Genomic DNA, 26,351 nt, shown 5'->3' on the forward strand with positions numbered 1-26,351 from the left:
CGCTGTGAAGATGAAGCAGCGATGGGCCTCCGTTTGGTGCGCTGGACCGGGCAGAGCAGTCCGGGTCGGGGCAGAGTGAGAAGTGGAAACGGAGGCCTGGCGAGGTGATTTTTGTTCAGCTGACAGTTGAAATGCTCTGGACCTGTGAAAGGGTGAAGGAGTCTGTGGGGGTTTTTTTTCCCTTGGATCAGTGTCTTTCACCCTGTGGCCTGTTAACCCCCGGGTGCCAGTGGGCTGCTGTGAAAGGTGACTGACAAAAGCAAATTCGTGTCTGCTACATACAACCGTCTGCCCTGATGCTGTTTCGCAGGGGACTGCGTCTCCCCCGGGCTGGGAGCTGCCGCTCCAGCTCGCACGAAGCGCGGAGGAGAGCAGACGTTACGACAGCGGAGGAGGGGGGTGTGAAGGCTACCAGACGATCTGGGGAGAGCACGGAGGGGAGGGAGTGAAGGGAAACAGTCTGGGAGACTGAAACCAGGCAGAGCTGCGGCTCCTGGCGTGACTGGCTGAGGGAAGGGGGAAGATGCGGTTGTCCAAGCTGCTGCGACCCGCTTATGCGGGGTCCGTTCTCTGGCGGTGGGAAGTGGTGCTAAGAGCAGTCCTGATGTGGCTGTTCATAAGGACAGGAGTCCGGGCTCGTCTCAGGGCTGGGCATTTTCGTTGCCAGTGGGCAACCAGGACAAGCTGCTTATGGCCGAGGGTGCCCCGCACCTCTGGGTGTCAGAGCCTGGTGCACATGGGGTGCTGATGCCTTCATCTGCAATTATCTGCAAAAGAAGGTGCATCCTCTGGCAGCGCCTGGCCACCTCCTGTTTCTACCCCTAGACCTGCGTCCTGCAGGCGTTCTCCACTGAAATGCCAGGGGAGCGACTGTTTGCAGTCCTTTGCTAATGGCAACGTAATGCCTGCTCAGCACGTACAGACATGCACACCCCGTACCCTCGTGTTGGAGCGCTCTCATCACGATAGCTGTAAAGATCTATAAAGGCTTGAAAGATCCTGGCACAACTATTGTGTGCTCTAGGCTCTCTCTCGAAAGAGCTGTCCCAATGCAAGGCCTTCTTCGGTCACACCTTGTCTCCCTTTCCCTGGTCAGGGCAGGCTGTTAAACATATGTGCTCCCCACAGACCCAAGTGCTTTACCCTTTGCTTCTCAGTTGTATCAGGGTCGTGGGAAAGTTGGGTGGCTTAGAGGGACGCTTGGCGAGGGACCTGCTGGCTAACTGTACCGAAGGAGGATGGCAATCTGACTGTGCTTTCTGAAGCCCTGATTAGAAATGATCCCTGAGATTAGGGGCCTGGCTGAATTCATAAATGGTAGTGGGATGTGAGAGAGCAGCAAGGCCATGTGGGAGCTGGGCTGGGAGAGGAGAGGTGTCCTAGCTGGAGCGTTCCAGCATGGGCATGGTCCGTAACTCCGGATTAGCACCAAAATGACTTGGCCTGATACCTGGTCGTCCTGTGTGCTTCCCTGTGCAAGCCATTGAGTGTCTGGGGGGCAGAGGCTCCAGGTGAGAGATGGGAAAGGAGCTGGGACATCCCTCAGCTGAGCAACATTGAGTTTCTTCTCTTCCTCCAGTGTCTGTGGCTGGGATCCTTTTTATTATTTAAATTAGCTCTGTGTTTTGTTATGTTCTGCAAGCGGTTTGTGCCRTTGGCTGTGCTTCCCCAGGGCCTCTCTCCTCCCTGCACTTGGGCCTTGCTCCCCAGCCTTTCCAGGCGCAGTGGCCTGGGGGAGGGAATATCCCTAGCAGATGCTTCCCTCATCTGGTCATTGTGTTTCTGTCCTAAATGATTATCAGTAAATGACCCATTCCTGACCCAGCTCTCCTAGGAAATAACAGTGTTGGACAACTCCTGGGTTTGGAGTAGGCTTGAAAGGAAGGTCAACAGTAGCAGGGCCAGATGGACATTATTGCAGCTGCTGCGTTGGCAATACCAGGGTGCTCTGACCTCTTCCCATACCCATTGCGCACCTGCTTGGGTGGTGTTGTACAGGCTCTGCTAGTTGGTGGGGAGAGGCTTAGCAAGGGGAGAAAGCCTGGGCCCGTGCTCCAGGCTCATGCTCTTCCCCTCAGGCAGGGCTGATCCTGCCTTTGTGGCAGTGGTGGTGTAGGCACAGCATCCGAGGAGGAGAGGTTTGCAGGGAGAGTGCAGATGGGGAGGGAGGCAAACCAAACGGCATGCCAGCCCCTCTATGGGTCAAGGCAGTATGCTGATATCTTAAGGGATGCTTATGTATTTCCTTGGAGAGAAAATTGAGGTTTACTTGTTTCTAATTAAAGAGCAAGAAATTTTTTAAAGCCGTTTGATACTTTCACAGCCAGATTCCATTTCATCTCCCCAAATCCCTATTCTCAGTTCAGCTGGATACAGAAATAACTTATTTCCTCTTTCACTTCTGGTCCATAGGCCAATTGGGAGCTTTTAAAGAGCTGCCCCAACCCGTGGAGAGGTGGCTTGCCTTGTGCCAAAGGATAAAGTGGTTCTCGTTTGGTTAATGTAGAAAACGCTTTCAGATTCTTTCAGAATTGCTTTGAAATGTGAAATAGTTCTTATTCACTGCAATCTAGAAGATGGCAAATCTTCTCTTTAGACTCTTGGGTCTAAGGGCTCAACAGCTCCTGCTGTTGAGCAAAGCTCCCGCGTCTGCCTTGTCTGGGCATCGACTCCTCTGCTGAGCTGAACAGCTTTGAGTTGGAGACATTTTCTGAGGGGCCACTGCAACTAACAAACTCATTTCATGTGTTTGCCAGACTCCAGCCTGGCTCTTTTTCCAGTGGTCTTAGAAGGGTAACACTGCAATGTTATTCCCTGCTGTTAAAATCTGCCCGTTTCACTCCTCATGGAGGTGACGGTCTTTCACAAGGTCTGCACTACCTCCCTGTGTCACCTTTGGGGGTGCTTGCAGCTGGAGAGCTCGGGAGTTCGCAGCCAACGCAGGAACTCCCCGCGCTGGTTTTGGTGCTCGCTCTCTGCCTTTGTTCCCTCTTCCCCCTCCATCTACCTCTCCCACTTTCTCTCCTTTCTCACCCGTTGTTTCTCTGAACTGGGGCTGGTTTTGCCTCCCCTGCTTGTGGCCCTGCTGTTTCCCCAAAGGCTGGCTGCCCTCTTTAGCATGCACAGCCTCAACTCTTCCAGGTTACGCAGAGGTGCCGCAAAAATAGAAACGAGAGACAAACGCCCCATTGAAGCAGCTGGCAAGCCCTGGCTCTGTTCCCTGCTCCCTCCCATTTACATTTGCAAGGTTTTATTCGCTTGTGTTCCTTTTTCCCTATCGCTTGATCTGACTTTTAGAATACCAGATGAAGAGACTGATGGCAAATGGAAGTTGTCTGATCCCTGTCCCCATCCTAGGAGGAAACTGGTTAGCCGCAGATTTCTCGGGCATCGGATTTCCTCTCTCTGCTGTGCCCCCCTGCCTCCCAGCTGAGCTTCTGCTTTGATTCTTTCTTTGCCTCGGCGCTGACAGCTGCACTGAGCTCCTTTATGCGATGCTTGGAGAGGGTGGGAAGGTGGCAAAGCTTAGGTCTGCTGTTCGGCGCCCCAGGCCTTTGGGTTGTCATTGCTGCTGGTGCAAAACGTATAAAGTGTTGCCAGGGTGCTGTCAGGAGAGGTACCGTTTTGTACGCTGGTGCAATGGTTCAGCTAACCCCATCCCCATGGCATTCAGGCTAGTGCTGGAACAGGGGGTTCCTCCAGGCCAACCTCGGCATCCCGTGCCTGTGGATCAGGTCCCGAGGCATCATCCTACCCTTCCACCCAGTGGAGAAACCTGGCTCACTCAAGCTGTGTCTATTAATGACTCACTCTTAGGGCCGCAATGGTATAGTTTTATCTGGGGCTGAGGAGAGCAGAGCATCCCAGCAAACAAGATAATGCAGCTTAAGGGTTTTAAACTGGGTAAACACTTCAGAGTTAAATGAGGGTAAACAAACTCCAAGGACCTGAGCTTCCCGCCTGGGTGGGATTAGCTCTTCAGGTGTCCGGGTTCATCTGCCGCGACATGTCAGTTGTAGAAGTGGCAGGACGGGTTGTGGCTGAGGTTTGGGGACAGCCCCAATGGTGCGCAGCACATGGAAATCAAGAGGCTTGACCCAGGCTTTGGAGCTGGGGCAAGATTATATTCATGGCTTTTTCCCTTTTCCTAGCTGGGTGGAAGACCTGGGTGTGCATTGTAACATGGCTGGAAAGACAGACAACCGTATTGGCCAAGTGTCTGCCAGTGGAGGTCAGAGGAAGCCGAGGTATCTGGGGGGATGAAGAGCTAAAGTAGGATCCAGGCAGTCAATTGTAGTCCCAAATCTTCCACGTGGTCTTGGGCCTGTGATGGTCTTTCTCCATCATTCTGCTCCCCTTTCTGYATAAGTGGAAGACTAATACTCCCTTTCTCCCGCTCACAGCTCTTGATCATTTTTACTGGAGCCGTGAGCTTCTCTGAGCTTCTCCAGACAGATGCTCTGTCTGATGGGGCTGTATGGGGCCGAGCAATGCTCTCCGCTAGTGATGCAGACACTGCAAGCTGTCTCATATCAGGCTGGAGAAGCCCAGTCTGGGCACCGTTGCTTCAGAGCCTGGTGAGCACGCGAGCAGCGCTAAACTGGCACAGGGGCCGCCCTGGCCAGGTCTCTCCGGACCAGTGCTCCGGCGCAAGAAGCGTGCGAAGTCTCTTTCCAGCTGCGGACCCTGCTGTGGGTGTGCAGCACACTGGGAGCTGGCCTGTCCCTGGGGATGCCCAGAGGTGCTTTGGTTGGCCCTGGGATGCTGCAGTATCTTCCTTCCCCATGGTACCCTGCCTCTATTGCCATTCCCTTTTTGTTGCTGTGCTGGCCTCAGCCGATCTTGTCTTGGATCAATAGAACAAACTGACAAGACTGAGAAGTGCTGAAGGGCTCAAGCGTGTGTGGGAAAGAGTAACCAAGAAAGAGTAGGAAGAAGGCTTGAGAAATGCATTTCTGGGCCTCCAGCATTCCCAGGGCAGGTTTGGTAACCAGCCCAGTAAGTGAGCAGCGGTTCCCAAACTTCTTGCACTGACAAACCAGTGTTTTCAGTGAAAGCACGAGGTCCAGCCCATCTGCCGTTTCCCCATAGCTCATCTCTGCACCTACCCTGGTTTGAATTTGTCCTTCTGGGACGTGGAGCTGTAGATGGCAGTGGAAGGAACCTCGGGAGGTCTCCTAGTCCGTGCCCTTCCCTGAAGGCTGATTCAGCTCTACCTAAACTGTTTCAGACCACGTGTATCCAAATCTGCATGCAGCATCCAGGTGAGGATTCAGCAGTGCTTGTAAAAGGCATTAATACCTCATTTTTTCTAATACTTCAGGATTGTGCATGCATTTTCACATCTGCATTCCAGCGATAGCTCGGAGCCATTCCTAATACAGGGATTTCTCTTCTTAAGATACCTCTAATGGATAGTTTCTTATCTTATAGCAGAAATGTTTGTTATTAATTCCCAAGGTGATGACTTTGTATTATTTCTTTTCATAACATTTCTGTTCTTTCCATCCTCAAGATCACCTAGCTCTACCTACAGTCTTTCTGTGTAGCAAAGATATCTCCTCACTTTGTGTCTCTGGCTAATTTCATTATCATGTTCCTAATTTTCATGCCAAAGTCACTTGGGAAAATATTAAAGATGACGAGTTTCAAGGACAGACCTTGAGGAATTCCACTAATAGCCTTCTTCCAGCACAAGTCTCTGTCATTTTTCCTATAGCCAATGCCTTACAGTTTTTCTATTCATCACTGTCTTTTCTTACTTCTCTTGTAAATCTCCGTATGGTGCTGTATCAGATATTTTACTGAAGTCCAGATAGATTAGATCTACTGCATTTCTCTTGTCTGGAAAATTGTTTATCAAAGAAAGTTACCAAATTAGTCTTCATTTCAGCTTATTCAATTAGTTCAGTTCAGTGACTAGTTCATTAAAAATTGAGAAAGTGACTATGAGCTGAGAAAGCAGGAAAGCTTGTCTGTTTTCTTTCTTTCTTTCTTTTTTTTTTTTCCCCTTCCAATCTGTGAATAAAAATCAGCTATGAGAGGATGAGATCTTCTAGTTCTTGTGTACTGAAGACCAGAGGGCTAGGAAACAACTGGTTTGGTTCACTGACTGCAGTTAGTTATTTCACTTGCTTACCAAAATTATTTTAAATGTGTTTTGGTAAATTTATTTTTTCCTTATCTCTCCGTATTTATGATGGTATTTATCAGCTGAATAAAGCCAAGTTTCAGATGCTGTTTTCTTGCATTTTAATTGGATTTCAATATGCATGTGAAGGTACCTTGACACAAATCACAAAATCTCATCGAGGAAACAAGAAATGTCAGCCAAACTTTCTAGTTTAAAAAATGGAAATACCAGGTTTAGAATTGTTTAAATAAGTCTGTAAAGTATTGCCCATCTCCCTGCTTAGCTTTAGGTAGATGTGTTTGCTATTAGTGTGTTTTAATTCTTACCAGTGACAGTCAGCCCTTGCCTATGAAAACAAAAAATGTGAGTGCAAAATGAAGTTCAAATCGATGAGTCAAAAATAGATTTCTAGCTTGCTGATTTAAAACATGATTAAAATTGGTGACTTAAATAATTTTGGTTTAAATCAATCTCCCTGCACGTGATATAGGTGCAGATCAGAAACACTAGGGTGAAATCTTGGCTGTCTGACAGTCAAATTGAAACTCTCATCGACTTCACAGAGCCAGAATTTCATGCCTTAAGTGTAAAACATGCCACCTCCCCTCCAGGATGGGTGATCAGCAAGGCACCCCCTCCTTTCAGAGAGGCAAAAGCCTCAGAAAGGGCAAACCATCACTGCTCCATTGAACAGAGGTGTCCAAGGCTGGATGGCTGCTTGGTACTGGCTGCTTCCCGATGGGAGCACTCCTCTGTGTAGTTGTGGGTGTTTCCTGAGATATCCTGATTTTTCCTTGTCTGTTAAGACTGTAGCCTATCTGAGGGGAAGGTTACCCCAAAAGCAGGTAGGCAGGTTGAGTTGGCAGGAGAAGACAGGCCACTGGATGTCAATGCTGTCTCTGATATGGGTTTGCTGTCGTTGTACAGGGACCTTGTGCCTCTGCCTTGCTTCCTCAGAGGAGCCGACCGCTGATGGCCTCACTTCGACTTCCATGCTGGAGTTTGCCATGATGTCCCATCTGGAGGCCCTGAATTCCCAYGAGCAAACCAGCCCCGAGGCCCCGGAGGCTGAACTCACCCCCGGCTCTCTGCATGCCGCCCCAGGATCAGGCTTTGCCAGCGAGGAGAACGAGGAGTCCAAGATCTTACAACCCCCACAGTACTTCTGGGAAGATGGGGGAGAGCTCAACGACTCCAGCTTGGACTTGGGACCGGCAACAGGTAGGTTATTTTTACCCACTTCTTCCTCTCCTCTCTGCTGGGGCTCTGGGGAAGCAGAGGGATGCAGGGATCTGTTTTCCTGCTTTGACACAACTCTTGCTAAGAGGGTCTGAGATTAAACGTCAGCTCTATTTTATCACCTCAGTGCCTGACGTGTCCCCAGTGAACCCTGAGCAAGCACAGGCTTTAGAAAACAGGTTACAGCTGAGCCTTTATTCCTGAGCTGCTACAAAGTTCCCTGAGCTGGGAGAGATTTCACTTCCACCTCCTAGTTTGTCGTTTGCATCATCCCCTTCTTTCTCTCTCTCCTTCCCCCTTTTATTCTGTCTTCTCACTCCCTTTTTACTGTTGCTGTCAATTAAGAACTATCTGAAGGTCTCAAGACCCTGGCTCGGAGGTTGAGGCCATCTTGGGATTTGAGTCCCAGCTGCATTCCCAAGGCCAAATCCTGGATTTCYCATGCCATGACTGCGGTAGGGACTTGAACTGAGTGAAGACAGCAGGTTTTCTCCATTGGGCAGTGGCCCATCTGCCCTGTCCTGTCCACTCCTGGGGAGCCTGGACCAAAATGAACCTCATGAGGTGTTTGAGCTTGCTTTCCTCCGTGGAATGGTTCTGGGTGGTGGTCCTTTGGTGCTCTTCCCCTGAGCCTCTTGATGGTTTAGAGATGCCCTCGGGGAGAGGGATGGGAGGAAAAGGGAGGAGTGTTTGCAGGGTTTCTAGTAGCTTAGGAGATTGCTCTGCATGCTCCTGCACTGAGTGTCATGCGAGGCATGTATTAAGTGTTACCAGGGCCCAAGCTTTCAGCCTTATCCCTCCTCCCTCATCCAGTATCACTACCTCCCTCTCAGCAGGTCTGACTGAGGTCTGGAATTAGAAAGCACAAGTCTTGTTTTAGTCTTATCTTCCTACCCATTTTTGTGACCTTAAAAAGGCCTGTGCGCGCACAGGGCTGAGGGCTGCTGCGGCACGCTAATTGGCAACGCTATGACTCGGGCTGCCTGCTGGGACATGGCGTGTGCTCTGCCAGGCCATGGGACAAGGACTATCCCAGCTTAGGTCTCTGAAGCCCTTTGCTCACTAGCATTGCTGTTAAATTTGCCTGGCCACTGCTGCTGCCCTGCTGCTCACATGGCCCCCAGGGCACTTGCAGGCCTGGATGTGGRGAGGCTCCGAAGCGATGCTCGGGGCGGATGGCACTTGTTCCCACCAGCGCATCCTTGGGACAGGCTCAGCCTTGGCTGCTCTCACGCGCTGGCAGTGTGCTCAGCGGCGCTTTTATTTGTGTGCCAGCAGGCACCTGCATGCACTCACAGATCTGGACGTGACTTGGAGAACAGCATGTGCTTGTGCATTGAGAGCGAGATGCATTGGGTACCAAACCAGCCTCGCCTCTTGCACGTGCCTCGCTCCATTTGTATGCAGAACACACTCGCCTCTCCTTCCGTTCTCGCCTGCAGTGCTTTCCAACACGAACAGATGTGTGCTTTCAGCTGTCCTTTACATGTACCCTGCCCTATCTGCTGCCCACCTAACCACTACAGTGCTTCCAAGCACTGGCTTTTCCCTGACCATTGCTGTGTCCAGGGCTCACTTCTCAGTGGCATTTCAGAACCTTGGTTAATAGAACAGTTTGAATTATTCAACAGCTGGGAGTGCATTTCTACTTAAAATTTAATTAGAAACCTGCTGTGTGTCATTTTACAATAAAAGATATTGTAATAGCATCCCTAAATTGGGCAACCTTCTCCTGTCACGCAAAGCCTGTGCATGAGAGAGATACGCTCGACCAATGGATCTTACTTGCTGCATGTGTGACAGATGCCATGTGATACCTTGTGGAACTGTGTAATGACATCTGTTAGGTTATTTTCAAAGTATAAATCCATTAAACAGTTTCAAACAGCTGTTGTTTTTTTTTTTTAAAAAAAAAAGGTAAGGTGTAAGTTCTTCTTATGTAGGCTTTCTCTCCAAATGACAGTGGAGTATAGGCTGGCSTAGCTGATAGCTCTGCCCCAGGCACAGCTCTGAGACCCTGTATCAGTCAAGGCACAAAACAGGATTGTTGTACTCCTAGAGAGAGAAAATTCCCTGCTTTGAAGAGACGTGTAGTACTGGACTTCTTTCCTTCTTTGATTTAAAGATATTAGGCTTGGGATTGATGAGCTTGTTGCAGATAGGCCAGATCTCCTGAGATTTCAAAGCTGTATTAGTCATCTCTCCTTTTTCCTGTCCCTCTGAAGTCTGTGTGGGGAGCCTGCTCTGCCTTTGTGCGACTTTGCAGACTGTGGGAGATAAAAAGTAATAACACTCTGCAGCTGCTGCTGCACTTTTTTTGTCTTTTATTTATTTATTTATTTATTTTAAAGTGCACTCAAACATCCTGTAAAAATATTTCTGGAAAACCTGTGGCATCTAGGGTCACCTGTTAGTCCATTAGAAAGTGAGAAAAGTGAGAATGAACTCCCATTGGCTGGACACAGCTCAGCCTGGGGCTCTGGTTCTCTTGAATAATGTGCTTTTGCTGTTTTATGCTACAGAACAGTAAATCTATATTGACATCAGTGAGTGCCAGCCTGTGAAAGGACCCTGGGATTTGTCTTGTTCTGTCTGAGTGTACACGGAGGTGCACGCTTGTGTGTGTGCTAACCCATTGGTATGCCCTGGCTTTGCTGTTCATGCACAGCTGCTACCCAGTGGACCTGCACCTGGAATAGATGGATCTGGTCTGGTGGGTGTGTGGATGCTATATCCTTAGGGAAAGAAGCAGCAGGTGATTCCAATCTCAAGCAAGAGACAGGTCAGTGGAGCTATGAATCTGTTACATCTGCGTCCTGCTCCTCTAGGACTTCCAGGGAATCCAGAAACTGCTCAGGTTGTAGTTTGAATTTGACTGCTTCATCTCACTTTTTGTATCAAATTGGCTTGAGCCAGGATCAACMCTAGGAAGAGAGGACCTGCAAGGGCTTGTGTCTGGCCTTTCTTGCCCTCCTTTCCCTTTTTCCCCATCTTGTTTTGCCTGGAGGCTTTCATCCTCCCTCATTTCTTACTAGCCCAGTGCATCTCCTGGGCCAGAGACGTGACATCTTTTCTAGCTTTAGGGGTAGAAGAAGGGAGTCATCAGGGCTGCAGGTCCCTGCCAGGTGCAACTTCCCTGTCTCTCTCATCTTCGATTTTGGTAAAGGAGATACTGTGGTGCATCCAGCCTGATGTAGTCCCTGGTTTGCACATCTCTGTGTTCCCCATCAGCTCAGTCAGAACCCAGTGCCCCTCGTGTTTCTCCTCCAACCAAGGCTCTGGGTTGAGACAGCCTAATCATTAGTGGGAAGTGGGGTGTCCCGAAAACTGATCCAAGACTTGGGAGGGGCTGGTGAGGAAAGGCATATATCTGTCTCTTCCCTTGCCCAAGGGATTGGAGTGCATCATCACATCTTCCARCATGGTGGTGGGCTGGCATGAAGCTCACTTCCTTACTGCTCTGTTAGCTCCAAGGTTGTGCCTTTGAAGACCAAGGCATAGCTGTGCCGGGAGCTATCAAATCTAGACTCATGAGTTGGGAATTCACTAGGGTGGCATGTGGCGCTTTGGAAAAAAAAAAATTGTAATCTTTTAATTATTCATGGTAATTAGTAGAAGAGATTCCCAGGAGAGTTAGGATGTGGGATAGCAGGACAGACAAGCAGAAGCACTGCATTCAAAGAAAAGTAAGCTTTCCAACCAGCTAGTGGGATAAAATCTCTCCCACCCTCAACTCTTCTTTGGCAGTGAGATTCCCTTCCTTCCTTGATGAATTACTTCTCTGTGGTCAGAGAGATCCCAGTCCCTCCAGCCCTACTGAAATCTGCTCCTCTTCATCCAGATTGACAGCAGATCTGCAGTTCTTAATACCATCTTCAACCCAGGCATTAATGAAACGAAGCACCTGGTAAAGACTGTCTACATAAGAAGCTTAGTGCTGAGCAGCCCCCTGCCTGAGCTCAGCTCCCGGGATGCCTCTTGTTTATGCCCTGATTTAATGTACACTGACGCATTAGGTGATCCATCTTGGGACAAGCCATTGCTGGCAAAGGCTGACCTGTGACAAACAGGGTTTCTCTAGGCAGGGTGGTATTCTGACACAGCTATCACTGACCGACTCTGTGTGTGTGTGTGGGGGGGGTGACTCATTCTGGCATCTTGCAGGTTACACAGAGCAGGAAAAAGGTATTGGGGCTATTTGGGAACAGCCATAGCCCTTCAAATTAGTGCCCAGTCTCCATCTGAAGCAACTGCCAGGCATTGGTGAGACCTAACACTTTATTTCTTTGGGTCTGTCTTTTAACTATGACCTCTCTTCTTGTGCATGTGTGTGGACGTGTCTTGAAATCCCAGATAATAACTTCTCCCAGCTCTTCTGGAAGATTGGGGTATTAACCCAAACTGGCTCAGTGCCAGCATAGGTAATTACATTTTGCCTCTTTGAAATCCCCCTGCAATTTCAATCAGGTGTAGTATTCCTTTTTGCAGTAAGCCTCATTGCTTGCTGTTTTGCAGTATGGAGCAGATAACACCCCAGAACAGGCTGCGCTTTAAGCAGCAGTGGTAAAATGGACCTTGCGCTTCATGAATATGGTAGGTAGTATAGTATAATGGTGCGAGCAAGCTGTGGTGTTGTTATGATGGGAGCCCAGGAATGGGCATGTCTTTATTACAGTGCCTTCTAGTTATCTGTAATTCAATCACTGGTTAACATGATCTACTTTAATCCAATAAAGACCTTATGGTCATGTTATGTGTACTAAAAATGATGAGGGTCACCCTTTATTCTGAGCTGTCACAGTCACTTTAAACAGGTAATAGTGGCAAATACAGGCTAGGAAACCTTTCAGGGCAATGACTGAGACCAGCTCTTCTGAATGAAAGAGAAATAGAAATGTAATGAATTAAATGTCTAGCTGGGGAATTGTGCTTTGGCAAAGTGCCAAGTCTTAGCCCATCTGGTGTCAGGGAAGTTTTGGTATTGATTTCAGAGAGAGCAGGATACAGCCTAAAGGACAGCTCTTGCAGAGGGTTGTAGCTCATGTTCACTTCTCCCAGGGCAGTTCATCCCCCCCAGCCAAGGGAAATGAATCTGTGCGACCCAGACCTAGGCCTGCCGGGAGATATAAAGGGCAGACCTTGAGTGGCAAGAGGGCTGTGTGAGATGGTTTCTACGGAAAACAGTGCCTGAGGGTCTTTGCAAGAGAGCTTGGAAGGGAAAAGCCAGTGGGGGGCTGAAGGCAGCTGGATGCTGCAGTGTGAGTAATATTGCTACAAGTAGAAAGCATTAAGGGGATGTAGCTAAGGATGCGGTGGCATAGAGATGTTGTTGAGGTGTGGAATTTTGTATCCGTGAACCAGATTCCCAAAGGCATGATGTGACTGAAACTCTGGGAGAGAACAGGGCATGGAGGTGGTGGCTGCCTGCTGAACTAGTCTGGTCCATTCCTGCCAGACTGCTCTGGCCAGATACTGAGACAATGTCATGGCTCCAGAGGGCAGCTCTCCTGAGCCATCTGCCTCTGATGGGGCTGGCTGCTCTTGCTTGTGGCTGGTAGGGGTACAGTATCCAGACACGCATCATCTCTGCATATATCCACACGTTTTGGTTGTGGTCCAACCTACTGCTGATCTCAGTGGAGAGTGGCAGAGCAGACCCTGGCAGGGAAGGAGCTGGTGATGTGTGCCGTTACTACCTGCTCCCTTCCCTTCCCCTTCTGTCTGGCAGCTCTCTGCTCCTTCACTGAAATTCGATGAGCTGATAAACCAGCCTGACAAATCTGGCATTGCAGCTAGCTATGTAATACCCATCTCCTTTAATGTAAAACTCCACCTCACTTCTGCAGCAGCAGCATGGGTCACCTGAGTCAATCTGGCCTCCCTGTTCCATGCTTGCTGTTTCTCATGAACCTCCACAAAAACTGGTGGGGATGGGACTGGATAGCGCTGGCCTAGGATGGTGGGAAGGTCTGTGCATTCACTTCTGCATGCCAAGGGCATGGCAGCCAGTTGTAGAGGGTCTGCTGAAGGGAGAGGACAGCCAGGTGGGCCTGTGGGTTGTAGGGTCTGATAGACCCCTCACTGAAGGAGAACTGCTAGCTAAATGGGAAGGGATCACTAAAAATGGGAGATGTTCTTTGAGTTGCCCTAGAGCTGGGGGGGGGGAAAGGGTATTAAGGGAAATGTTGAGAAGATTTCCCCAAAGAGGAAGCTTTTAGTTCTGGATTGCACACAGATGAGTGACAGAAACCAGCTTGTCTGGAAAGATCTTTGGGAAGATGATGCTGGGACCAGCTTTGTGGCTGGGGAGATGGAGCAAGGAGATGGATGAGGTGCAAAAATTCCTTTGAATTGTGAAAGGGGCATGTAAACTAGAAGAAAATATGAGTGCCTTAAAGAGACCGGATCTTCCAAAGTTGGTGAATAACCTCTCTTTGGAAGTGAGGCCATGGGAAGACAATTCCAGGCAGGAACAAAGTCCCTAGCTGGAAAGTTTGGAGGGAGGGGCTGAATCATCATCCCTAAACCTCTGAACTTGGGAAGCGATTGAATCTCCCTTGGGAACTGAGTTGTACAGAGGAGTCCTCATTTTAAGGAGCACAAAGCAGCACAACTGTGACCAAAACACCTTGAGTTTTAGCATTCTCCGGGCCAATCGCTGAATTTTGCATCTTGCCCCATCTGCGAGGTTAGCAGCTGAGTAACAGTCCTTGCAAGATTTGAGGGGAATTGAGATTATAATTGATGGGGTTTTACTGAGCCAGATGGGAGGAGGATGCTCCCAGATTAGCACGCAGGACAGTGGGGAGGCTGGTGGCAAGTGGGAATGCTAAATCAATTAGCAATGAGCAAGAGGGCTCCTGTGTCTGCTTCCACCTCACTGACTTATTGCCCCAGAGAAGCAGCTCGGGTTTCAGTCTTCAGCTGCCTTGTAAGATAGATGCCTGCCAGGGAAGTGTGGGATCGGTTCTCCCTAAGCTTCAGTCACCACCGATGGAGATGGCAGAGGCGGCAGTCCCTTGGGCTTCCTTAGATCTTGTTCATGGAAGGTGGCATGGATGAACCACATGGGACTTTTCCCCTTGGGATCTAGCTAATCCATGACAGAGCACTTTAAGGAAAGGTTGACTGCATGACTTTGAAGGAGAGCTGACAGGTCAGGAGCATTTCTCTCTCCCCTGGAGCAAACCTTTTGCTTCTTTTTGCCTGGTCTATTTTTCTGCTGTGCCCAGCTGCCAATTCTTGCTATCCTCCTACTGGGAAGAAGTGTGGGGGAGAGAGGAGGTACAGAGGAGCTGAGAAAAGCTGAGCATGTCTCTAGGCACAGGAGATGGCAGACTGGATCACTGGTCCTTTAAAATAATGTCCCATCTGACAGGGGGAAATCAGTATCTCCCACCTTCCTCGCCCACAGGGCAGCAGTGCAGGCAGGGCCCTGCAGTTCTTGCTGAGGCCAGTGCATTCAGTGCAAACCCCAAGTGTTCCAGTGGCAGGAGGAGCAGAAGAGCCCAGGGAGAGGCATTAAACCTTCACCATCTGTTGGAAGAGGGTCCCAACCTAATGTCCTCAATCCTGTGATCCGTGGCCATTCCTGCTGTTAACCAGCATCTGTCTAGCAAGGTGACTACTTCTATACAGATACCAGGACACGTAGCTGTTGGTGAAGGCCTTTGGGAAGGCCAGCACCAGGCAGCAGAGGGGCGATGGTCTTCCTCTGCCTTTGCAGTAGGTGATTGCTCTTACCACCTTGGTGGCCACCAACAGAGCATCACCAGGGAGGCTGGTGGGTAGCAATAATCTTTAATCCTCAGGATCCTTGGGCTGAGATGAGTCTCAGTCAGGCTGGGTGCTCTCTAGTAAACACAGCAGCAAAGCAGATGTATGCTAGAGGGGGGATCTGCCCGCAGTGGTTAGTAGATCTCAGTGGCCTGTTTGCAGCCCGAATTGGGAGAGAGTTGCCACATGACAGCCCTGAAGGTCAGCAGCTGTGTCAGGGCATGTGAAGCTCATCCCTGGGCAGCACGCGGAGGGAGCTGCTGACGGTATAAAAGGAGTGAGGTGGTGAATTAGGGAAGCCACTTGCTGCTGAATAGGAGCATCTTTGTGGGGAGAGGAGGAAAGGGGCTGGGTTGCTAGAGCAGCATGGACAGTCCTGGTTGCCAGGGAATATCCAAGGCAATGGAAGTGTTTGTCTACATGGCCCTCCCTGCCTGGGAGCTTGGCACCCAATCTGGCAGCGGCAAGCGATGATTTGGGGGGGGGGGGGGTGCGGAGACCCCTCACACAAATCTCTGTAAGACATCCGGATAGCTGCTGCCCACTGTGCTCAGTGAAGCATCTGCTTTGGCAGACGGGCGAAGGGACGGAGGCGTTGGGGATTTTAGACAGTTGCTTATTAATAACCAAAACCTGGGCAGGGTGCTCATTTCTGGCTGCAGAGGGACGCTCTCCCCTCCATTTCTTGATCAGAATGTGTGCTGTGCTCATCTTGGGGAGAAAGGGAGTTAATTGGGATGCAACCCCCTGAAACATGCTGCTTGGATACAGGCAGTTTCTTGAGAAAGATGAAGACTGGTTTATGCCTGCTGGAGCTTTGCTGAGTTCCAACTTAATGTGTCTGATCTTACGGATGCTCTCTTTATCCTGGGACTGTTCCTCGCTGCAGTCCCAGAAGAAACCACTGCCTGCTCTGACCTTATATCTGTGAGGTGCATTTTCTCCTTCAGCACCTGCATTTTCCTAGCAAAGTCACATGCAGCAAGCAGTGGTCCGAGCCACAGAACAACCAGGAGCTGAAGTTGGAGGGAGAGGTGGGTCAAATTCAGCTCCTTTCCCTGGCCTGTTTCTCTGCAGCAAAACTGCTTCTTAGTGTCATGGGAATCTCGTAATTCAGACATTTGAGATGACTTTTCTGCTATGAACTGCTGCACAAACCAAAGTCCTGCCTTTCAAAGATGCCCAAGTTGATTCAGGTTTTGATGCTCCTTGGGCATACCAGGAAGCAGGATCTGCTTTGCCATGCTGCTGTTTTTCTTCCCTAGTATCTCCCACTTTGCTGGTGGCTGACTGCTGTTACAACCCAGTATCTGTCTAAGCCCTTTGTGAAATGAATCCCTGGGTCCCAGCTTGATTCATAACGCTTGTAACCTCACCTTAGAGATGACAAGTATCAAAGGTGGTGTTTGCAACTCTCCTGGCTAGCAGGTCTGTGAAAACATCTTCAGTACAGAAAGAAGTGGGGAGGATCAACATGTGAATTATCCTTGGGGAAAATGGGTTCACTGGGATAGGGCAGGGAGCTTGGGGGGCCGTGGGAAGTTGCACTACACTTATCAGCTGGGATTGTTCCTCTTCTTGGTGGCAGGCTAMACACTCTCAGAGGGCCTCTGCCATTGGACCCTCCTCGGTAGCTAGCCAGGTATAATGGGGCCATCTCCCAGTCTTTCAGAGTTCCTGGGTACTTGGGATGTGACGCAAAGTCTCTTGGATCTCTTTTTAGACTACAGCTTCCCTGTTGCCTCTCAGAAGGCCCTGCCCAAAGGGAACGGGACACAGGTGAAAGACACCTGGGAAACAGCCACCCTCCAGCTGCCAGCAGAGCCAGCTGAGCTGGACTCGCACACGCCTTTCTCTAGCACACTGGAGGAAGAGGAGGGGCTGCTCCCTATAGACCACTTGAAAGGAGGACCGGAGATCCTCCAGACCTCCGGGCCGAAGGACACATCATCTGAACCAGTGGGCCAAGAGGACTCCTCGTTCTCCGTCCTGTTTTCCACAGCCTCTGCAAGGCCAGGCGTTGTGACCGAGGCAGCCACAGGAATTCAAGAAGAGGACTCTGTTCCTCCAGGCTTAGACCTTGGGAGCAGCATGGGGCCAGGCCTTCTGCCTGGGTCCTCTATTTTTTCTACTACTGCTGTGAGGTCCCCTGGTGTTCCAGAAGAGCCCTTTGAGGTGACAGCTGGGGACACGTGGGCTGTCGAGGGAGCAGATTTGGAGCCAACCGTGACCACCCCAAGAACAGAGCTTGCAGAGCCTGCAGTGGAGGCTGGCGAGGAAGAGCATTTTGCCAAAGAGGAGTTCCCAGAGACCACAGTGGAGTGGGAGATGCTGGAGCCCACGGTGCTAGCTGAAACAGAGCAGACGGTGGAAATGCCTGTGGGGACACCCTCTCCCAGCAGCAGCTCCCCAGACACCCAGACTTTTTCTGGTGGCGACCAGCACCCCAGTTCCTCCACAGCTCCATGGGACAGGTCTGATGAGCCAGCCCTGGATCTTGCCTGGAACGACACAGAGTTGGCCACAGAGACCATGGCAGCAGAGAGGAGCTTGTCACCGCAGGCTGGGGATGCCCACATGGCTGTGCTGCCAACAGAAATGCCCTGGAATTCACCACAGGTAGCTCTGGGAGCGAGGAGYGGTTGGGAGGTTGCAATGGAGATATTGGGATACTCCTCTCTCAGGAGGTGTTTAACCCCTTAATCTCACCCATMCCCCTAAATCTAACCAGTTTAAATAACATTTTCTGCTCACTCCCCCAACCAATAAATTTTGGAGGAAGTTTTTTTGTTCTTTCACAGTACTTCTTAAGGGTATCCATGATTCTTGGTGAAAGACCTGCCCCCCTCCCATCTTCCCCCATGAACTGCTGCACAAAAATCCTRCTTCTGATAAATGCTTGCCCTTTGGGGCACAGACAGGAGCAAAAGCTCCTTGTTTCCTCAGCCTGCATTATTGGAAGTGTCAGGACATAAATGGCCCCAAGGACCTCTAGAAAGGGAGTGAGAAGCAAGTGCTRTTTTTGCTGCTGCTGCCGTTAGCTGCAAGGGCTAGATGCAGAGCAGGTGGAGTAGGGTATGGCAGTCTGGGAGGATGTTAGTTTAGGAGAATTGGTGGGTGGGAGGTGCAAGGTGAACGAATCTAGCAAACTGGCAGGTGGTTAAGGGYAGATAGGTAGGAGGAGCTGGTTGTTGAGAAAGTACTGGGGAAGGTTTTTTGTTTTGCTTCCAAAAGTACTTGGGACCCTGAGGAAGTGACTTAGTCCCTCTGTATGTCTGATCTTGCCTGCAAATACTGCCCTGTCTGACCAGTTTGTGTAAGGACCACAGAGGCTTCTGCTTAGGTTTTTACTGTGTTTAGTGCTAATCACATACAGAATAAGGCCCCAGGCTAGAGAGAGCTTTCCAGCGAGTACCTGAGTCCTTTTAGATGTAGGCAGAAGGTAAGCTGGGCTGTGGCATGCTGACACAGTAACCTTGTCCCTGCCCTGTGTGCTAGCACTGAAGTGAAAAGAACTTGTGTCTCAGCTTACAGATGGAAAGGTGAATCCCCCTGAGTGCAAAGAGTTAGAGGACAGTTACTTCCTTTGGGAAGCGCCTCCTGGGTGTATGGTGCAGCCCCTTTCCTTGCTCCCCTCCCTTGCATATCCCATGCTTTCAGCAGGAGAGTTGCATTCGCTGCCCAAACTCAGCTGTCTTTATGCCTTGTCTTTCCAGGTAATCTGCAAAGACTGGAGCAACCTTGCAGGGAAAAACTACATCATCCTGAATATGTCGGATAACATCGACTGTGTAAGTCAGGCCAAAGAGATTTGATGGCATGAGAGGAATAGCACTTAGAGATGCTGGGGCAGGCATGGCTCTTGCTGCRTGCTTGCACTAAAAAAAATATTTTAGAAGCACTAATTCTCAAAATCCCTATAGAGGTTGTGGAGAGAATGGGGGTAGGACAGAAATATTCTCATTCCCCAAATAAGGAAAGAGTGGGTGGAGAGAGGATTTTGCTCAGTCTAGCATGCATCAGTCTCGGATTGGGTTTTGCCACTCCCGGCTGCCCGTCTGTACCAGTCTTTACCTGGATTGTCGTGAGACACAGGAACATTTAACACTGCACCTGTTACTCATAGGGAACATGGCAGGACTGAGGTGGGACCTTCCATCCCTCTTCCTTTCACTTCTCCTTCCTCCCCTTTTAGGTTATAGTCACTTTCCTTTGATGGCTCAGGGGAATAAAGACGCCCCATTTGCAGTGTGAATGGTTCAGTGTCAAGCAGCTGTCACTAAATCTTCCCTAAGTGCCTCTTCTCCCCACCCTGTTACCTTCTGTGTTATCTGGGTCTGTTAACCAGACATGCTCTGCTAATCCAATGTGTGTCCATCCATCCCCGTAAAGCTGCAGTTAATTCATGAGCCCAAAGCCCCCTGTGTATCTCTGGTAAAAGGGCTCRTTCACCTCTGCTGGGCCTTTTATCAGGCACTTTAAAACCAGTTGTGAAAGGCATAGGGTCAAGGTGCCTTTCATATTTCTATGAAATGATTATGAGCCTGGCAGTCTGCGACTGAAATGTTGCATCAGGGAACCCCGTTCTGTCCTCGTGTGTTTGCTCTCTTGCTTGTTACGGCTCCTGCACCAGGGTGAGCAGGCTGATTTTGTTACTGCAGGGTGGGTCTTCGACACTGACCTATTTCCACTAGTATTTGGGTTTTTTTAAGGCAAATTTTGGGGGGCAGGGAAATTACTGTACACAATAAAGTGTGCCGACTACCTTAAAGAGAGATGAAAAAGTCGGTCTCTTTCCGTTAGCCTCCTGACTTTAAGCAGACCAGTTTGCCCTTTGGGGAGTTTTAAGCATCTCTGGTGCAATTTACAGTTGCAACTCAGAAAATTAGTCCTTGAAAACCAGAATCCTGCTGCACTGTTTCCTCCATGTCCTAGTCATCATCGTTCTTTCCCCTATCTCTGCTGTTTAAATGCTTGTTAATTTTATAGTACGTAGTAGCTCCCTTCCTGTGGTCATCTGCACTTGCCATGTTTTAAACCACTAGAATGGCGAGAGCTGAGAAGCAGAAATGCAGATGTCTCTTGACAAAATTGTGTCTTTGCTGTTGAATCCTCAATTCTGCCTTACTGAAAGAAGACAGTGCCCTGAGATAGGCTGGACTGAACTGTTTTTCTACTTGATTTCATGTTTCAAAACATATTTCCAAGTGAGTGATTTGTGCTGTCCTCCCCTTTATTCAAAGGGACACTTGTCAACATACATATTTAACATGAACATTGCTTCCATTCCCTGCCTCCTGTTATCACTTTGCATGACTGAAGCTGAAATCAAGCTCTTCTCCTTTCCACCCCTGTTGATGCAGTTTGTTTCCTACCATGGTAATTTGCTCTGGGCAGCTCAGCTACCCTCTGCTTGCCCCTTTTGCTCTCTGGTTTAGGTATCCTGGGCCTTTGTTATTTGGATTTCCGGGGCTGCAAGGGAAAGACTGCATTGCCAGCACCGTAGTTTAAATTAGGGTGAATGGGGATTTCTCAAATATTTCCTATGTTTTGAAGCTCTGATCCGATGCGGTACTGAGTCCCCCTGAAAAGCCAAGGGACGATGAGGGTGCTGAGCCCCTTGCGGAGCGGTGCGCCCTGAGCTCCGCTCTTCTTCAGAGCATCCGGCTTTTACCCGCAGGGGTGATGTCTGTGTTGCTGGGTTAAGCTGGCAGCCCGTTTATCTTCCTAATGTGCTCTGGCCAAGGCAGTCATTTCAGTCTGTCTCTGGGCAAATCTCCCACTCGCTTTACCTGGGAATTTTGCCTGAGTGAGGACTGCGGGGTCTGACCGGAGAGCGGTACCCAGCCTCGCATCAGGAGGTGACCTCCACCTTGGTGCGCTCGCGTATTCAGACACCGTCACAGCTCCCTCTTCTCCTCCAAGGAGAATTCATCGGCGCTCTGCAACCTCTGCTTCCTCATCACGAGGGACATCTCACTTCTGTCCTCCTCCTGCTCGCGGGCTAAGCCGCTCCCCCTTCCCCCGGCTCCCCCAAAACGGAGCCGCAGGCTGGCAGTGGGGCCCCAGCCTGCCCGGAGGCGAGCTGCGAGCAGGAGCCGCAGGCGTGCAGCAGCGCGCCGTGTCCCGGCTCGGCTCCTCCTGCCTCCCCCTGCCCAAACCCCTAACCCGATGAGCCGAGGCGCTGGCAGACCCTGGTGATTCAGGCCCCAGTCATCAGTGGCTCTTCCAATTAGGCCGTTTTTGGCTCGGGCYTGTGCCTGCCCTGAGCGCTTCAAATTGCCATGGCAACAAGAGCTCTCCATTTTATTAATCATCTGTGTGGCCTTCAGGTTGGCATGGCAACCGGAGATAAGAATAGAAACACAGGAGTGGGAAAGCAGCAAGGGAGCCTGCCAGGGGATGGCTGGAGCATGGCGGGCAGAGCTGGGCCTGCTCACCCAGTGCCGGGCACTGGGAAAAGCCAGGCCGAGCTGGGAAGAGCCTGGCTGCCTCTTCCTTCTTGCCTTGCAAAATAACGTTGCTTCAGGATCCCTGTGGGGGGGGGGCCAGGCTCAGGGCGGTGTGGGGTGCATGGCTGCAGGCATGCAGGAGGACGGTCAGGGTGTCAGGAGAACTGTGCGAGTCCGGCCTGGGGGGCTGGGGGCGTACAGGGTGGGGGGGAGTGTTGTGCTGCGTTTGGGCACATCTGAAAGCAGGTGATGCTGGTTTGCGGGTCTTGGCCACACAGTCACACCAGCGTCCCATGGTGCTGTGTTCCCATCACGCACTCACTGAGGTCCTTTTCCCGTGGCAGGAGGAGTTTCGGCTGGAGAGGGGTCCCCAGCTGCTGGCGCTGGTGGAGGATGCCTTCTCCAGACAGACGGACGGACTGCCGGACCGCTGGCTGATCTCTCTGAGCAAACCCAATGAGAACGACAAGCACTTGCTAATGACACTGGCAGGGGAGCAGGGTAGGTGCTGGGAGAAGGAGTTTTCTAGCGATGCAGGGGGTGGGCTGTCTTTAGGGGCCTTGCAGTGGAGATGCTCAGTCGCATTGGAAAGAGCTTTCGCTCTCCAGTCTGCTTCAGTGTTGCCYGTTCCCAGTGTTAATTGGACTTGAGGGATGGAGGAGCACCGAGGACATAATCCTCTTGTTCTTCTCATCTCCCTCCTGGCTTATCCCTCAGAGTTTGCACCAAGCTCCAACTTCTCTGTTCTGCCTCCTGTTTTGCTCCTTCTCTGGGTAGCCTTGACACGAGCATCCCTCAGTTTTCTCCCCATGCTTGTGTGCTCTCTGGGGACAGGTCCTTGCCACGGCAGGACGTGAAAGCCTGCTCATAGTTCACTCCTAAACTTATCACATCTTAACTCTTATCCAACTGGACCAGTCCTAATGGTGCCTCCCCAAAGAAACAAAAGCTGCCAATGAAAGGTGGGCCAGGGTGGAACATTTTATCATCTCTTTATCCCATTCTGATACAGAGGGTGCTTTTTCTCTACTGCTTCTGCTGTCTGCTTAGTGCTGGAGGCCTCTTATGTTGATGTTATGGCCTATATAAAAAAAAGTGGTATTCTGAAGTGGCCTGCAGGGGTAGGAAAACAGAGCTAACATTTGAGTGGTATTTGCTCTATCTGTGCTGTAAATCGTATCACTCCCAATCCCTTGGGCCAGAGCACGTGCCAATGAAAAGGCTTTTGTGAGCATTTGGGTTTTTAATGTAAAACCTACATGCCACAAGAGGGAACATCCTCCCCTTCTGGAGAAGAAAGACAGGTCTGAACTCCAGCAGCACAGGTAGGCCTGGAGATTTCCCTGAGTTCAGAAACCTCAGGAATTGAAGTGTTTTCTGCTCTGAAGAATCATGCTTTTGTTCAGTTCCTCTTTCTATTGCTGGGCTAACTGAAGGGAAGGAGAAATGGGCTTCAGCTTTTAAATCCTCCCTGCCTGGTCATGCTCTCCTGGCTCAGAGAGCGTCCTGGGAGCTGTTAGGGAAAGAGGGTCCCAGAAGGGATGCTCAGTGTGGGCTGGTGACTCCCTGGCTGCAGTGTTGTCCTGCTGGGAGCAGAGCTGTCACAGCACACCTCCTGCAGCCTCTGCTGATGTGCCGGGCACACTGCTGTGCTAGGGCTGCCAGCAGAGCAAAACACACCTGCTAAAGGATGCGATAGGTAAGCCTAGAGCTCTGCGGGAGCATCGAGCGCTGCAGCCCAGGATCAAAATGCACTGGGCAAGGCAGGGAGGATGGATCATGCAGCAATGGCACCTGCCTCCATGACTTTTTGGCTGTTGCTGCTCCCAGAGCAGACACAGATCCTGAAAGCTCCCATGACTGAGAATGGTACCTGGGTGCCCCTAGCATCAATTCACATCTGTTTCTTTTCCCTTTTCAAGAACATTTGGAGGTCTCCTCAGTTACCATTCTTGCATTCTTTCAGCCTCATAACATAATGTACCAAATAACAAAAATCCATGGGTATTCCCCTGCCTCTGTCCTGCCGTGAATTCCACAGTGATGAGTGCTTCTAACCAAGCTAGCCCGAGCTGAGCACGCAGCACTGATCTGTCCCTTTCTTTCTCTCCAGGTGTCATCCCTACAAAAGATGTTCTCATGGCACTGGGGGATGTTAAGAGGAGCTTAGCTGAGGTAAGAGCCTTTGCCTGCATCCATCCTTTCAGGCTGGCTATGCAATTAAAATAAGCACCTGGAAAATTGGGACCATATCTCAGTCTAACAGAGTGCTGAACCCACAACAGGTGAACAGATGAGTCAGATATTTGGCAAACTCCCTTCTCCCCTCTTTGGTAACTGCAGAATCATCAAATGTCAGCTCCCATTAAGAGAGTGACTGTGTGTTATTCCCTCCTTGCTTTTCTGGCTTGGTTTTGAAGCTGCATTTCACATGTTCATTTTGTTGGGATCCTTGGTCTCTTCCCTTCTACACCACTGCCTGTGGCCATGTCAGGCTGCAGAGCTTCGGATTCAGCCCTGCTCACCTTACAGCTGATTTAAACGTGCTGGCAGGCTGCTTCCAGTCACTCAGCCTTTGCTGAATGGGCTGGAAGAGGTGCCTGTAGTAGATGGAACACATTCGCACACCTTTCCCCTGCAACCCCAGGTTTCAGTCCTTTAGAGTGCCCTCCACGAGGGCAGGCAGAGGAGCAGAAGCAACCGATGCCAGATTCCACTGCTGGCTGCCTCTAGTCCTCACATGTTCCCCTGTAACCCTGGGCAGCTTGGAAGGGGGCAGAATCAAGGGCAAATTAGTGCTGTGGTCTCTGAGCTTGCCCCTTAGGCCTACTGGAYGTGGAGACACTGACGGCCTGATTCTGCTCTTGCTTTCACTGCTGGAGTAATTCTGCTGACTTTAGCGGTGTAGATAGCAGCAGAATTAGGCCACTGCCTTTCTGTCTGTTTGCTCTCAGGTTTTCCCCTGACCTAACAAATTGGTGCAGTTAGACAAAGCAAATTAAGTGCTCAGTGCAGTATTGATTGGCTTACACCAGAGAAAGTGCTAAGAGCCAACCGTGTAGAAATTGTGTGACTGAAATATCAGCAACTAGAACTGTCCAGAGAGAAGGATTCATGTTGGTGCAAGGTTTGACTTTGTGCAACAGTGAACCTACATTAACATGCATCCTACCACAGGAGCCTTGCCACCTACCTCCGACTCTCCAGTCCTATCAATAATGAAACACAGCTCATTGCATTGACCTTGCGCTAGCACAAGCTTAGAAGGAGGGAGGATATTCTCTTACACTGTCATACTTGCTGTTGAATTGATACATAACCTGTTTGAAATCTGCCAAGTCACTGGGAGCAATGTTCAGCTTTATTTGCTGACACCCATGAGGGACCCATTTCTAGGGCAGCCATTCCCCAGCTTTTTGGATCAACAGAGAGCTCTCCACTTTGAAGACCTTGGATGGACCACTGTGCCCTCTTAGGACCAGAGTTTTATTGGAAACCTATTTATTATGCTTTCATTCTCTGTCTCAGATTCACCAAAGCCTCAGCACCCCTCAGTGGTCTGTAGTTTGGTTTGGGAGCTCTTAATCCTGGTCAGTTTCTCCCACAAAAGCATCTCTGCTTTGCACGTTGGTGTGATCCTTGTGCAGGCAGTCAAGGTGAAATTGTGCCCGCTGTCATTTGCTGATATGTCAGGTCTTGTGGAAGATGGGATTAATTTAGTCATGTGCCTTGCAGTCATGTAAGACAATGTAAAACCTGCCTCCTAGTCCTGGCTTTTAGTTCCTCTGCCCGTGGTGAGGAACCTGTGCTTGGACCCTGGAAAGTCCGAATGGGTTCCTACCCCACTAGTGACTGCAAGCCAGCGGTTTTAATGTACCTCTTCCTTCCTTCCAGATTGGCATCCAGAACTACTCAACCACCACAAGCTGCCAGTCGCACCCCAACCAGACACGCAGCGATTATGGGAAACTCTTTGTGGTGCTGGTGATCATCGGCTCCATCTGTGCCATCATCATTGTTATGGGGCTCATATACAACTGCTGGCAGAGACGCCTGCCCAAGATGAAGAACATGGTGAGTGGAGGGTGGGTGGAGAAGGCAGCTGGATTCTGACCTTTGGGATGGAGGGGACTGGAGAGTTAAGAGGGAGATCGTTTTTCCCAGTCCACCTTCTGGACATTGCTGGATACATTGCTGGAGCAGCAAGGCAGCCCTTGAGGCATGAGGGAGATGCAACCCTGTGGTTCTTGCTGTGTTCAGGACAGCTCATTTCCACCATGAGGGCTGGACCAGGAACAAATTTTCCTTTTCCCACTGACCCTGCAAAATCCCCAGTGGCCCTTATAGCCTGGTCTGACTGTGCTCCTCAGCTGCCTCGGGACCTGTCCTGCTTTGTCTCCATTTGCGTTCCTCTCCTTCCTTTGCAGTCGCATGGCGAGGAGCTGCGCTTTGTTGAAAATGGCTGCCATGACAACCCCACCTTGGATGTGGCCAGCGACAGCCAGTCGGAAATGCAAGAGAAGAAGCCAAGCGTGAACGGTGGAAATACCATCAATGGTCCCGACAGCTGGGATGTCCTGATCAATAAGCAGGCGAGCGAGGATGTGGATGTGTTTGAGGAAGACACGCATCTTTAAAAAAGCAAAGAGAGAACCACCCCTTTAAATACATTTGTGTCTCTACTCTTTTGACTGATGGACCATGGGATCAGGGTGGCTGCTCAGGAACTTCTTAAAGGCTTGGGACAGGTC

The 26,351-nt window shown here is 50.3% G+C and overlaps 1 protein-coding gene across 1 annotated transcript; it reads left to right on the forward strand.

Moving 5' to 3' along the window:
- The first annotated feature begins 1,905 nt into the window (after positions 1–1,905).
- PODXL2 (podocalyxin like 2) lies at positions 1,906–26,351 on the forward strand. The gene is made up of 9 exons (XM_026055027.1): positions 1,906–2,011; positions 2,912–2,977; positions 7,061–7,354; positions 16,872–17,767; positions 18,865–18,939; positions 21,945–22,101; positions 23,714–23,775; positions 25,495–25,674; positions 26,028–26,351. Exons 1-9 carry the CDS (start codon positions 1,906–1,908, stop codon positions 26,235–26,237), a joined length of 2,046 nt encoding a protein of 681 aa, XP_025910812.1. The 3' UTR covers positions 26,238–26,351.

This window comes from Apteryx rowi, unplaced genomic scaffold (genome assembly GCF_003343035.1).
Source record: "Apteryx rowi isolate R43461 unplaced genomic scaffold, aptRow1 scaffold_98, whole genome shotgun sequence".
Lineage (NCBI taxonomy): Eukaryota > Metazoa > Chordata > Aves > Apterygiformes > Apterygidae > Apteryx > Apteryx rowi.